General features: G+C 42.3%; 1 protein-coding gene across 2 annotated transcripts in view; it reads left to right on the plus strand.

The window, feature by feature from the left end:
- The window catches only part of PIWIL1 (piwi like RNA-mediated gene silencing 1), a 35,329-nt gene that overhangs the window by 17,670 nt on the left and 3,226 nt on the right, over positions 1-14,433 (plus strand). The window contains exons 14-20 of one of the 2 annotated variants that reach the window (XM_007189647.3): positions 1,138-1,338; positions 1,452-1,555; positions 2,390-2,460; positions 2,620-2,773; positions 6,397-6,522; positions 8,458-8,605; positions 8,761-8,903. In XM_007189647.3, the coding sequence (XP_007189709.2) occupies positions 1,138-1,338; positions 1,452-1,555; positions 2,390-2,460; positions 2,620-2,773; positions 6,397-6,522; positions 8,458-8,605; positions 8,761-8,877 (921 nt within the window). In that variant the 3' untranslated portion in view covers positions 8,878-8,903. Of the gene's footprint in view, positions 1-1,137; positions 1,339-1,451; positions 1,556-2,389; positions 2,461-2,619; positions 2,774-6,220; positions 6,523-8,457; positions 8,606-8,760; positions 8,904-14,433 lie in introns of those variants that run through there. The other variant, XR_003624053.2, reaches the window with a different exon arrangement.

Raw genomic sequence — 14,433 nt, forward strand, 5'->3', positions numbered from 1 at the left:
CTTAAGTATAATGAATGAGGTGGCAAAGACAAATTTAACGATAAACAGCATATCTGTGTTGCTTTAAACCCAAGAAATGAATTGGCTTCTTCTAATGGATTCCTTTTAGCCCTTTATCTCATACTTAAACGCCACAGGCAAACTACTGTTAGGTTGTCTGGAATAATAGAGACACCTAGGGTAGGAAAATGATTTTATTGGGGGCCATGGAAAGAAAGATAAGAATCTGAGAATATAAATTGGAGAATACAGCAATGAGTTAAAGAGCTGGATTCAACTCCAAAACTTAAACTTGAATCCTCAAAATTTGGGCAGGTGTGGGTGGCTAGGTTGGTTGGTTGATTTTCCAGCCGTTTTGCGATGTACGTGACATGTAACATTGAGTTTTAAGTGTACAGTGTGATGACTTGATACGTGTATGTGTTGTGAAATGACGACCACACAGGGTTAGTTAACACCTCCATCACCTCCCATAATTACCGTTCTTTCTGTGTATGTGGTGGTAACACTCAAGATCCACTTCCTTAGCACCTTTCAGGTGTATAATACAGCGCTGTTAGCTGCAATCACCACGCTGTACAGTAGGTCCTCAGAACTCAGCTTTCAGCTGCAAGTCTGTGCCCTTTGGCTAACATCTTCCAACTGGGGGCAGGGGCCTGCTTAGATCAGGCACTTCAGCTTCCCCAGCATTGCCCATGGACTTCCTAGGAAATTTCATCGTTTGATCGTATTCTCAAGCCAGAGCTTTAAAAGTTTAAAAGCCATGATTCTAGGTGGGTCATGAGTAAGAAAATTGTGAGCATTTTAGAAAATCTTTTATTTGTCCACCTGTAGGTTGTCACTAACTTGTTTTGCCCTATTCCCTACCTCTAAAGTAGTCCAAGCTGGCAATAGAGCATATTTAACTAAGTTCTCAAGTTTTGAATTATTTGCTTAACATGCCTTCTTTATTAGTATCTATTACCTAGTTGAATGTAATGAGCATTAGCTAAAAGTTAATGTCATACTTACTAGCTACATGGCAGAGATGAATAGTAAAGTAAATGATTTTGTGGGTTTGGTTTCCTGTCTTCTTCCTTGAACTTAATTATCAAGTTTCCTAATTCTTTGTAATGAGGGCGTTTTGTTCGTTTTTAGGTTGTTTGTCTGTTGTCAAGCAGTCGGAAGGACAAATATGATGCTATTAAAAAATACTTATGTACAGATTGCCCTACTCCAAGTCAGTGTGTGGTGGCCCGAACCTTAGGCAAACAACAGACTGTCATGGCCATTGCTACAAAGATCGCCCTGCAGATGAACTGCAAGATGGGAGGAGAGCTTTGGAGGGTTGATATGCCTGTAAGTTTGATTTAACTGGTGGATAAAAGTTTTCATTGTTATTTAAGAAAAATGGAATTTTTAAATGCTGCTGGTATTCTGTTGTATCTAACATAACGATGTTTTTGTTAAAGCTAAAGCTAGCCATGATAGTTGGCATTGATTGCTACCATGACACCACAGCTGGACGGAGGTCAATTGCAGGCTTTGTCGCAAGCATCAATGAAGGGATGACCCGGTGAGTGGGCTTTGGTAGCTGCAGATTAACTGCTAGACATAGGCAACACAGGCCACGAGTCCAGGGGCCAGTGTCTGGGGAGGACCGGGGTCGTGTTAATTCTTTACCTTGATTTCTCTTACGTTAGATCCAGTAAAAGAGAGAAGTTAGAAAAGGAAACCAGTTATTAGCTACCCTCCCATTTTTAATGTCCTTCACTGGCCCTTAACCTGATGTAGTGGTCAGACTGCGTTTCAGGTTATTTTATTATTTGTACTTGCGGGGAGGATGCATCTCTTTAAATGTGACTGTCTCTAAAAACTTCCTTAATAATTTTATTGACCACTGAATGTAATTTCAAGTTGTCATGTTAACTTTATTTTGGAAAACCCGCTTGAGTTTACCCAGTCACTTGTATTTCGACATAGTGAAATTATTTTTCAGTGCTTTTCTTAGAACTAATAGAATTGCCAAGAATAGGAAGAATGAAAATTGCAGCATTGATGCATTAGCGTTCCTAATGGGCATATTTCAAGGTGTTTTATCTTTTAGAAAAGTATCTTTTATCAAGAGCATAGTAGTAAGAGTGTGCTTCTGTGTGTTTTGAGGTGTAAACCTAGGCGGCATCTCTGGCTTAAATTTTATTTTCTTCTCAGTGATGGAATTATGGGACTGATTTATAATGAAAGAAAACTTTATGAAGATTTCCTGTATCTTGTCCCTTCTGCTTAAGATTTCAAAAAGGAAGTTAAAGAACATGATTTGCTAAGGGTAACATAGATATAGAATGATTCAAAAGTGAAAAACTTTTAGACAGTTGCATTCTCACCGCTGCCATGTTTTTTCTCTGAATAGCTGGTTCTCTCGCTGTGTATTTCAAGATAGAGGGCAAGAGCTAGTAGATGGGCTCAAAGTCTGCTTGCAAGGTGAGTCTCCTCTTGTGGTTTCCGTCTGGCCTCTGAACTAGAGTCTTCAAGAAATTGTCTTAAAGCTATGTTTCTGAAAAAAACCTGTGCCCCGAATTTGGTAGAAGCATATTTTTGTTCTGTGTTAATGTAGTTAAAACTTGTCTGGCTTTCTTTCAGCTGCTCTGAGGGCTTGGAATAGCTGCAATGAATACATGCCTAGTCGAATTATCGTGTATCGGGATGGCGTAGGAGATGGTCAGCTTAAAACATTGGTGAACTATGAAGTACCACAGTTTCTGGATTGCCTAAAATCTGTTGGTAGAGGTTACAGGTAAGCATGCGAATGTAATCATTGTCTCTTTATAAAATTACACTTTTTGGGGCTTCCCTGGTGGCGCAGCGGTTGAGAATCCGCCTGCCAGTGCAGGGGACACAGGTTCGAGCCCTGGTCTGGGAAGATCCCACATGCCGCGGAGCAGCTGGGCCCGTGAGCCACAATTGCTGAGCCTGCGCTTCTGGAGCCTGTGCTCCGCAACAGGAGAGGCCGCGATAGTGAGAGGCCCGCGCACCGCGATGAGGAGTGGCCCCCGCTTGCCACAACTAGAAGAAAGCCCTCGCACAGAAACGAAGACCCAACACAGCCATAAATAAATAAAAAATAAATTAAAAAAAATTACACTTTTGTATCTTTGAAAATAATGTCACAGGGTGAACCGGTGAGAATCTAACCTTACAGGTGCGGTCAGACTTGAGGTAATGGAAGAGGTTTGGGTTGGGGGGGTGTCTCGTGGAGAATTTTTCGTGGAGGAGGGGCAGGCTGGAAATGTAGAGCGGGAGCTCCTTCAAGGAATGACGCATGGAGATGCTTTTACCGATCGTCTGCTGCCGCCTTTCTCTCCTAGAGCCTTGAAGTACGAGGGTCTGATTACCCAGTACATCCGTAGGCATCCACAGAATTGGTTTTTGGAATATGTATTCCAAATAGTCTTAACTTTTTTTTCTACCTCACTGTACCGTAAATACTTGTTTGGTTTCTGTGTGAACTCAGCTGGCCTGGCGCTTGGTGGGTAAGATGATGGGCGTGCGTTTGGTCTCACAGGGGAGATGGTTCTGCTTCGCCCTTTTAGGCGGTCTGCACAGCCCAGGGTAGTTAGTGCTCCTCATAACTGATGCTGTCCGCGTTCTCCTTTGAAAGCTGTACTGGGTTTCGCCTTCCTCTGCTCTCCTACAGAGGTCATTGTTCGTGCTATTGGGCGGTAAATTGCATGCCATCTCAAGATAGCTGTTTTAATAAGTTACATTGTTTAACTTTTGCTATTTTCTTTATCAGATTGTAAGGAGGTCCAGATCAGGGACTGTTTAGTAAGAGCTTAGCGCATAGTGTATTAAAGATTTGTGGATCTGATTTTTAAGGGTGCTTAGGAAATCCAGGAGACCTGTTTCTATGTGCTTGCACTGATTATTTTTGCCAGACTTTTTCAGCCGGTATTTGTTATCATTATAAAAAATGAGGGATTTTGAAAGTCATCTGACTGCACCTGGGCTCGCTGTGATCTGTAGGCCCACAGGATGAGCATTGAGAGCGTATTCCTAGCTAACTTGGAGGCGCTTCCAGGTCTTCTTTGGCCAGATTCTGAAAGGCCTCTTCTAAGTGTTGATTCTGCACATTTCTTAAAATGAGACCATTATGCCAGTAAGTTCTCAGAGCTTGTCAGGGGTGTTTTTATCTATTTTGAAGTAATCGCGTTTCAGATTAAAATGCTAATAGGCATTTTATAATATTTTGTAAATGAAGGTTAATGTTCTTTCCTGTCCTCTTAAAATTCCTAGTGCTTATATTTTCTCATTAAAATAATGGTATTTATTTTATTTTGGTTTCTGAAGTTTTGTAAGCCTTAACTTGTGTTTTTTCCCTTAGATTTTCTGTCCTTATGGGGAGGGGTGATGTGGTGGAAGGGAGTAGGGGAAGGGCTCAGATGAACCGCTGCTTTCTTAGGTTTTTTTTTTTAGTTGTTTACTACTTTATTTATTTATTTATTTATTTTTGGCTGTGTTGGGTCTTCGTTGCTGCGCGCGGGCTTTCTCTAGTTCCAGCGACCGCGGGCTACTCTTTGTCGCAGTGCATGGTCCTCTCACTGCGGTGGCCTCTCCCGCTGCAGAGCACGGGCTCCAGGCTCACGGGCTCAGTAGTTGTGGCTCGTAGGCTCCAGAGCGCAGGCCCAGCAGTCGTGGTGCACGGGCTCAGTAGTTGTGGCTCACGGGCTTAGTTGCTCCGCGGCATGTGGGATCCTCCCGGACCAGGGCTCAAACCCGTGTCCCCTGCATTGGCAGGCGGATTCTTTTTTTTTTTTAATTTTATTTATTACTGTTTATTTTTGGCTGTGTCGGGTCTTCGTTGCTGCGTGCAGGCTTTCTCTAGTTGCGGCAACCGGGGGCTACTCTTTGTGGCGGTGCGTGGGCTTCTCACTGCAGTGGCTTCTCTTGTTGCAGAGCGTGGGCTCTAAGCATGTGGGTTCAGTAGTTGTGGCACGCGGGCTCAGTAGTGGTGGCTCGTGGGCTCTAGAGCGCAGGCTCAGTAGTTGTGGTGCATGGGCTTAGTTGCTCCGTGGCATGTGGGATCTTCCTGGACCAGGGCTCGAACCCGTGTCCCCTGCATTGGCAGGCAGATTCTTAACCACTGCGCCACCAGGGAAGCCCCACTTTGTCTTTTGATTCCTGAGACTGTGGCTCTGTATATCCAGATCTGCTGTAGCTGGGCAGTGAGAGGTCTATTGTACATGGGTAGATAGTGATATTCCTAAAAAGTTCCTCCATTTACTTAAGTAGAATCACTTTCCTGCCCCTTGTATATTTGGTTACTTCTACCATGAAGGAGCACATTAAGTTTATGATTGAACAGAAGTTCCCATTTGGGGATCTTTCAGACCATCAGTCTAGACAGTGTGCTGTGAACTACCTACCCAAGTCAGACATCACCAGCCAGGTCCATACTGCATGTGAAGCCCTCTGCTTCCCAGTGTTTAGAATAAAGTATATTTATGTTCTTAAGGAACTAATGTTCTAGCTGGAAAAAGAGCACAGGAAACTTGAGGTATTGAAAATCATAATATTTATCAAAGTTTATTACATGCCAGCACCGATCTAAGTGCTTAACGTGTTCTAATTCATTTATTCCCAAACGGATATGTGTATACAGTGTGACTGTGTCAGACAGTGAATCTGAAATGAACCTTTAAGAGATGGATAGAAAGGGTATTCAAGCTGAATGCATACTGGCAGTTACAGGGCTGCCCTCAGGAGAGCCAAAAGGCATGTAGGGGCATGTAGTGGATCTAACGTGACGCAGAGCTGAAAGCTCCCTAGGCGAGAGGAGTTTAGTCTTGACATGGGAAACCACCTGCAGAATGGGGCAGGGGAGGGAGAGGGGAAACGGCAGTATTCTGGTGCTGCTGTGGGGTGGGCTGAGGAGTGACTGAGCCGGGAGAGACAGGGATCCCCGATATGTTGTCAGCCAGTCATTTTGAAAGGCAGGAAGTTAGACTTTGAGACTGCTCAAATTAGCTTACCTGTCAAAGATTTTAGTGTTAATATCTTACTTTCCACATAGAAGAAAATGCCCACTGAAAAGGCTTTCAAACTGTGAACTTTAAAAACATGCTGGGTTTAACATTTTCATGAGACAGGTATGTCATATGCTTGGTTTAATGATTAAACATCTACATGACCTTGAGTCACAGGGCCCAAATATGCCATTTTATTTTCTACTCACAGTATTTTCCTGGCCCTAACTCCACGCCCTTACAAGTTGTGGAATCTTCCTTCACAACTGGGATAGCTAGTATGCCCCAAGAGGGATGTGCGTTTCCTTTTAAATGGAGTGTATGAATGTATGAATGCTTCAGTGTCCTGAAAATATGACTGACTAAGTGCAGTTACATTCATCACCGTCTTAAGCCCAAGACTAACGGTCATTGTGGTGAAGAAACGAGTGAACGCCAGATTTTTTGCCCAGTCTGGAGGAAGACTTCAAAATCCACTTCCTGGAACAGTTATTGATGTAGAGGTTACCAGACCAGAATGGTAAGTTCTGTATTAGATGAAGATTGGTTTCTGTTTTGTTTTTTAGCATAGCCTCTGTACTTTATCACCTTTAACACATTTACTTGATAGTTCTTATACTTTATTTCTTATAAATAGTAAAGTCTTTCATTAGTTTGATCTAATAATGCCCATGATTTATTAACTTAGTCTCTGAAATGGTGAACAGAGGTTTCTGTGCCATTTCTCTCTGGGGGAAGCGGGTTATTGTTTGTGCTATTAGTTGTTCATACTGAGTTTAAGAACAGCTGCTCTAGATTGCTTTTGCATTTTTTTTATTTACATATGCAACCTCATCCATAGATTGTTATTTTCCAATCAAAATTTTTAGATCTGTGATTCACTTAGTTACCCACAGGTCAGAATGTGTCATCTGAAACACAGTTGCAGGTAGAAAAGTGGCTTCTGAGCAAACACTTTTTACGTAACCGGGAGCTGCACCCTGCCATAAGAAAGCCAACTAGAGCATTCAGGGGCACACAGTAATGATCTTATTAGCACACGAGGGTTCAACTGTAAAGTCATGAAATTTGGTTCCTCCAAAACCCCTTTGTGGGGGATGGACTACAAGGCAGCAAGTCATTGGTCAGTCCACATTGATGCCCTCTTCATGAGAGTGAACAGCTGTGATGGTTCTGTCTTCATACATAAATTTTTGGAGCCGTTTTTAAAAAGGGCAACTTTAATCAGGGTAAAGTGTCAGCGTAGGTACAAAGTTTAAATGTGGAACACTTCTCCTGTGTGAACCTTAGGTAAATGAGGCATTACTGTACTAAATTTATGTAGACAAATGATAATACAGATTTTAGTTCTATTTAGTCCTGTTATCTGACAATGTATAGAAATTTTTATTTCAAGATGCATTATCTTGGATTGTGTCTTTCTCTCGGGCAGGTGTTAGTTATCAGAAGGATTCTAACCTGTTGGGGAAAATCACTGAAGGAGGAAGACAGAATGGCCAAGATAGTAACTAAGATATTACAATTTCACTTCCTGTAGGATTCTCTTTAATGATTCAGAGCGACCTCATGCTACTTCTAACATTACTGCTACTCTGATAACCAAAGCTCAGCTGTAACATTGACCTAAAGACATAATTTTTTTTTAACAATTTGGGTAAAATCCAAGTTGAACTATGAAGTATGAAAAAATTTGATTACTTTTTCCTAGATGTTCTTTAAAACTTAACAGCTGCTGTTACTACTCAAATACTTGGAGAAGTCCACTTTGAACGATAATAACGTGCCTGAACCGGGAACAGAGGTTTTGATTCTAGCTCTTTTGTGATTTCTGTTCTTTTGGGCACGTCATTTAACATTTCTGGAAGCCTCGTTGTGCTAAATAACAGTAATCTGTTGTAGATCAATTCTGATTTTAAAATTTGTCTAGTTTCAATGGACATAATAAATTAGAGTTAATTTTTTAATATCTGTATCAGGTCATATTACAATATCTCTGGACTGATGTTTAATTGGTACCAAAAAAATGAAAAAACAAACAAGTAAAAACCTGATGTTCCTTTACGTTTGCACTGCTTGGTTCTTGATCCTTTTTACAAAGAGCCTGTTGCCGCCCAGCCATCGCCCTCAGATGCGGAGCGGAGACGGCGACCCGGCACAGTGACACCGTCATGATTAGCAGCCGTGTCGCATGTCTGTTAGTGCCCCGAGGCATCAGTGATAGATGTTTACAAATATAAATAGTAGTAGTATCTTAAACCTCTTTCACACGTAAGCATTCCAAAATGGTTCATGAATAACAAGTTCTGAATTCAAGGAAGCACATTATGTTTTGAGAAGATTACGTTACATTTTAGTATACCCGATCTTTTCACTGTAAGAAACTTGAGCCATCTTAATTTTAGCTTTCAAAAAGATGAGCCTTACACCCATGTGTTTCTTTCTTTTGTAATCCCAGGTATGATTTTTTTATCGTGAGCCAGGCAGTGAGAAGTGGTAGTGTTTCTCCCACACATTATAACGTCATCTATGACAACAGTGGCCTGAAGCCAGACCACATACAGAGGTTAACTTACAAGCTATGTCATGTCTATTATAACTGGCCAGTAAGTATTTTTTTAATTGATGTTTATTCACATCAATGAGACTCACTTTTCAAAATGGAATTGCTGTGTTGTCTAAGGCTTTTACAGTTAATACAGAGATTTCAATTTAGAGAGCTAGATTCAGAGTAACAGAACCTTTTCTTTTCCCACTGAAGGGTGTCATTCGTGTTCCTGCTCCTTGCCAGTATGCCCACAAACTGGCTTTCCTCGTTGGCCAGAGCATTCACAGAGAGCCCAACCTGTCACTATCAAATCGTCTTTACTACCTCTAACCTACAGAAGAAGACAAGATGTAGCGGTTTGTTTTCTTTGTGAAATTATAACTTTGGGATTTTTTTAAGCTTCTGTTTTTTAACTGTTATCTTTCCAGGTGAAACTTGGGAAGGAAATTAGGAGATCTCGAGTCTTATTTCTAACAGTGCTATTAATTGACTTATTTTATAGGTAAAAATTAGGATTTTATATTTTATCTTGTTTGATTCTCGTAAATAGGCTGTGAGGATTTTTTGTTTTGAAAAAAAAGTGTGGATAAGGTGCTTTGTATTATAAACAGATTCTTAAAGTATTGGAAAAGTTGGGATTTACTTGAAAGTGCTTTCAGGAGTGAGCAAGTCCTACTTGTAAGGCTATATTAACCTTACTTTTGAAATATTTATTTTGAATTTAAAGGAGAGAAAAGGCATAAAGTGGAGGCTCAGTACAGTCATAGGTAGGATTTTATTTGAGCGTCTGATGATCTCATTTTAAAGAAGAAGCTGCCATTAAATAACCTATACAAGGTATAGGAAAGGCGTGAGACTGTGGAGAAATAGGCTTATTTTTATTTCATTTTGGGGGCTAGGTGTTATGGGGGTTAAAAAAGAAGATAGTTGAAAGTTTTAAATTTCTGTCCAAAGATACATTTTAAGACTCCTTAATAAAAGAGGCCAGTAGTCTATATTAACATTACTGTTTTTTTGCAACGGGGACATCATTCCATATGTTATAAAATAAAATTGCAGTGATTGTCATCTTGTTTGAATAACAGTGTAGTTTTTGTTTTTACTGAAAGCATATGCATTTTCTTTCCATTTATTATATTTTTTAAAACTGCTGGAGAGTACACTCAAAGGACACAATTCCATTTATAAAAGCTAAATTTGTGTTACTTATGAACTTCAGAGTAAAACTGTCAGGAAACGCTGCCACCTCAAAATTAACAGTATAAGACTGGAAATCCTTAACTTGTAAGAAAATGCAGACTAAGAAGTCTGTGTTTTTGTGGAGTTGACAGTTGTAATTATTCACACCTACACACGTGTAGGAATTTTCAGGGAACCTTGCAAAGAGCAGGCCCGAAGTCCATGAGTGACTGTGTACGTGAGGCGCCTTTACACACGGCCTGTGAGTGTGATGGGTGTGGACCTTCACGATCACACACGAGCTACAGGGACTCTGATTTCAACGAGTGCCCTTCAGTAACGTTCCCTGCCTTACCATTCCTGTGCTTGTTCTTATCGAATAGCTGCCTTCTGGATTTAGCCTTATTAACATATTGTGAATGAAAACCATTTTATTTTCCCTTTAGTTCTTTGAGCTAATAGCTGTTGTTAATATTGTTTTTGGCTATTAGCCAAGGTTCCTTAACCTGTTTGATTTCTAGACGTTAGAAGGAATGAAACACAGGAGATTGTGACGTTTCAGAAGAATGCCAAATAAAGACAGTAAAATCGATGAAAGTTGCTAAATGTTGTCACAGTATTAAGGAACATAAGGAAGTCTAATTATACAACTGCAAAAGATTGATTTGGGGCAGCTTTTATTTATGGATTTTTAGGGCTAGTCAGTAACTTAAGTCATTAAAGTCTCATACTTGGCAGGTTTTAAACTATCCTTTAAAGTTGAAAGGCTTTAATATCTTTAAAACTATGAAAAATTGATAAATGTGGTAATTCCGGGAAAGTTGCAGTATTCAAAAGACCCTTATTATATCATAAAGCCTTTTTTTTGCAAGGGACCAAAAAAGCCTCAAATTAATGTAAGCGAAAAAGGGTTATTGGCTGGCTTTCTCAAGTCATCCTAGGCAGTGGTTCCCAAATGGAATGTTAAACGTGACCTTGTTTGCTTTGAAATAACATAGACTACTGGGCTCCAGATCAGATCCAGGAATCAGAACTTGTAGGGGAGAGGCCAGGTGAACTATTAAACGCATCCCGGGTGGTTTGTCCGGGAATCTGGGCAAATGCCGGTTGAGAAGGTGTATAGAACCTAGCTGATGGAATGCTATCGGGGATCTGTCTCTTGCTCTGCTTCCTTCTGGGGTGGTTCTAATCAGGTAGGATTACAAAGATGGTCACAAAACCTAGATGTATGTCTCAGCCTCACTGCAATGAAAGGAACACCTCGTCCACAATGGTTGCAGCAAAACTCAGGCTGTCTGCACATCCTTGAACCTGAGGGACACACGGCCCTGATAGGGACTCAGTAGCTGCCGGGTCAGATGAGGCCCGTCTGGGAGTGGGTAGGGGAATGGCTCCCCAAAGGAAAACTTAGGTGCTGCAACCAGACGACGGGACAGACAAGTGAGCACAGCGGACGCCTCCTGGGCGTCTCCTCTGCTTGTTTAACAGCAGGTCAGCTCGTGATGGAAGCAGGAGTTGCCCTGGTCCCTAGAGGGACAAGTACAGCCGAGCACCTGTAAGGGAATTGATTGCAGTGCTTCCAAAGAACAAAGCCAAAACTCTGAAATCCAGGCTTCTTCCTTAAAAGAGAAATATGCACACCCGAGTTCTACTTCCGAAGGCCTTAGCATTAAAGACACTTCAGGTTCTCCCTTCTCGGTGCCTGGTCTGACCCATCCAACCTGGCGGTTCCTTAGGTGATGAAGCAGTTTGTTGGGGGTGGTTCCTCAAGTGCATCACGACGGGTAATCTGCCTAGTTTTTTCTGGGTACACGGGGTTTGTTCCCCCTCAAAACTCCAAAAATGTGCCCCTCATTGAAGCTTTCTGTTTGTTTTACATGCTGTTCCCTAGAGCTCATAGAAATCTTGTTTGAGGATTCTGGAATTTCTGTCGGGAAATAGTGTCTTTGTTCTCTCTGGGTTGAATAGAAAGTCTGTCTCAACATCAGTTTCAGCCTGATGCTATGATATGAATCTTCAGAAGTCTGTGCATTTTTAAGGTTTAATTCTTTCATGTAGCTATAATATTGTCATCCAGATACAATATTTCAAGGGCTGGGTCTAGGTCTGTTTGCATTCATCATTCCAACCCAATTAAATCGTTTAAAAATCCAGGGTGAAAAACAGAGAAATGCTAAAATTGTGAAGTGACGAAGTCAGTGGAGAGTCCACGTGCGGCTGCTTTGTAGCAAGCCGGCAGCCCCTGGGCTGCAGTGCCCCTGCTCCAGGTCACACTGCCCCTCCCAGCACCCTGTGCTGCCTGCAGCCAAAGTCCAGTGGGAGCTCCAGACCGCAGCCTCTGTCTGAGACCCCCCATCCTGCCTCCCGGCATTCTCGGTCTCTTGCTGGTTCTTCCTGGTCTCCCTAACTTCAGACTGTTGGAGTGCCTCCAGGCTCAGAAGTAGGATCTCTGAGAAGCAGTAAGAAAAGAGTTTCTTTCTACTCTTCCTCCCTCAGTAATTCCATTCAGTCTCCTAACTCATTTCTGTGAAACCGCTGCCAATTTACATCTTCAGGCCTGGCCTCCTACAGTCAGATGTCTCCGAGTGTCTGATTCAGTGGTTCTCAAACTCTTTGGTCGAGGAACTTCCTGACCCTCTTAAATTGCTGAGGACTCAGAGAGATTTTGTTTATTCGGGTTATATTTATTAATTGTATATTAGAAATTATATTTTAAAAACGATACGGAAACCCACATTCCATTAACTGTTAGACTGATGCTGTCGTCATGTCATGAATCCTCTAGAAAATACTGTATACTCGTGAGAGAATAAGAATGAAAAAGGCAGATGACCTCAGTGTTAACAAATTAGGTCCTGTGGTCCCCTACTCTGGTCCTAGCCCAGCCCAGACCCTCTGCCTTGGCAGGGAAGGTTCTTTTCCGTTAGGGTTCACACAGCCAAAAAGAAAACAGAAGCTGAGATCAGTGCAATGCAAGCTTTATTCAATGGCCAAAGAATGGAGAAGTGGGAATTTAGTGCACAGGTCAACCTCTCACTCACGCTCATGTGGCGAGAGGGATTTGATTTTAAAGAATAAGGACAGTGCGGGGAGGAGCGAGGCTGATGATGGGGAGGCATTCGCATCGTTCTTCGGGGGAAGGGGCGGGGTTTCCCTGAAACGGGATGCCACCCTTTCTCTGTCCTTTTTTGGTCGGCAACTTCCGGTCATGGCCGCTGGTAGGTGTGTCACTTAGTAGCTGATGTAGTAAAAACAGCGTAGATGAGACTCCGGGTCTGTTGAAGGTCAGATTCAGTGCCATCTTGGTTCTAGCTGGTTCTATCTGGTTTTTGTTTTTCTCTTCATGTCGCTTAGTTCCTTTGTCTTGGGACCCTGTGACTTAAAGAGATATGTTAGTTCCTGTTCAAGGGAGGGGTTGGCAGGTTTTGAGCAAGAATCTGGTGTCAGCTCTGGCAACAGTAGGAAAATAGTTCTGACCATAGAACCCTGGAAGAGTCTCAGGGTACCCCAGGGGTCCCCAGGCCGCACTATGAGAACTTCTGGTTGAATAATTTAATATGCCTGGAGCTGAACTGTGACTTCTCTCAGACCTGCTCCAGTTCAGTTAATTGGAACTGCATTTTTCCAGATGTTCAGACCAAAACCCTTGGCATCTTTCCTTGAGTCCTGTCTTTCTCGTGTCACACTTTGGGTTCCTCAGTAAATCTTATAAGCTCTGCCTTCAAAATGTCATGAATATCCAGCCACTGTTCCTGTCCCCTCTTCCAAGCCACCACTGTCTCTGAATTACTATCACAGCCTCCTAAAGTGGTCTTTTTGCAACAAAGTGATCAAGTCACACACCTGCTCGTCTTGCAGTGGGTTCCCATCTCAGGAAGACAGTCGTTGCGAGGGTGTGGCATTGTGCCGTCCTGCTCTTCACAGACCGCCCAGGCGCCCTCATCCTGCCCAAGGACCTTTGCTGGTGCTCCAGGCCCAGATTTCCACATGCTCCTTCAGGTCAGCTAAGATGTCACCAGCAGAGGGACCACTTTCTAAATTTTTAGCATCCCACAGGCATAGAGACATAGCCTTTCTGCTCTCTCCAGCTTTGCTGGTATCAATCGTCTATTACTTGTGCTTTTTATATTCTCCTCCCCCACTAGAATGCAAATGATTCTAGGAATCCAGGAGGGCAGTAATCTTTGTGTCTTGTTCACTGTTGTCTCAGAGTGTCTTCATCAATGTCTGGCACGTAACAGGTTCTCAAATATTTATTGAAAGGACAAATAACTAATGTAACCCTTAACTCAGTCAACCAGCCCCTGTACTTCTTATGCATGTTAATGTCAAGGGGCCCCTGTATACTCCACAGTGGTTCTCGTCCTGCGCTGTATGTTCTGGTCACCAGAGGGCTTTAAAAATTCCTAATGGCAATCCCCCACCCAGTTCTCGTAAGTGAGACTCTTGGCTTGGGACTTGGACATAGGAACACTCAGAAATCTTAGCAACAGCTGGAATAATATTATACAAGGCAAAGAAGTGAAATCATCCATGTGGGCAACAAGGAACACTCAGAAATCTTAGCAACAGCTGGAATAATATTATACAAGGCAAAGAAGTGAAATCATCCATGTGGGTAACAACCAATCAGGCTTCCGAGAAACCTGGATCCTAAGTCCCAGCTTCTGGCCACACCTCAGCACCAGACGTTCTGCCGTTGGATTG

The sequence above is a fragment of the Balaenoptera acutorostrata genome, chromosome 13, assembly GCF_949987535.1.
Source record: "Balaenoptera acutorostrata chromosome 13, mBalAcu1.1, whole genome shotgun sequence".
Classification (NCBI taxonomy): Eukaryota; Metazoa; Chordata; class Mammalia; order Artiodactyla; family Balaenopteridae; genus Balaenoptera; species Balaenoptera acutorostrata.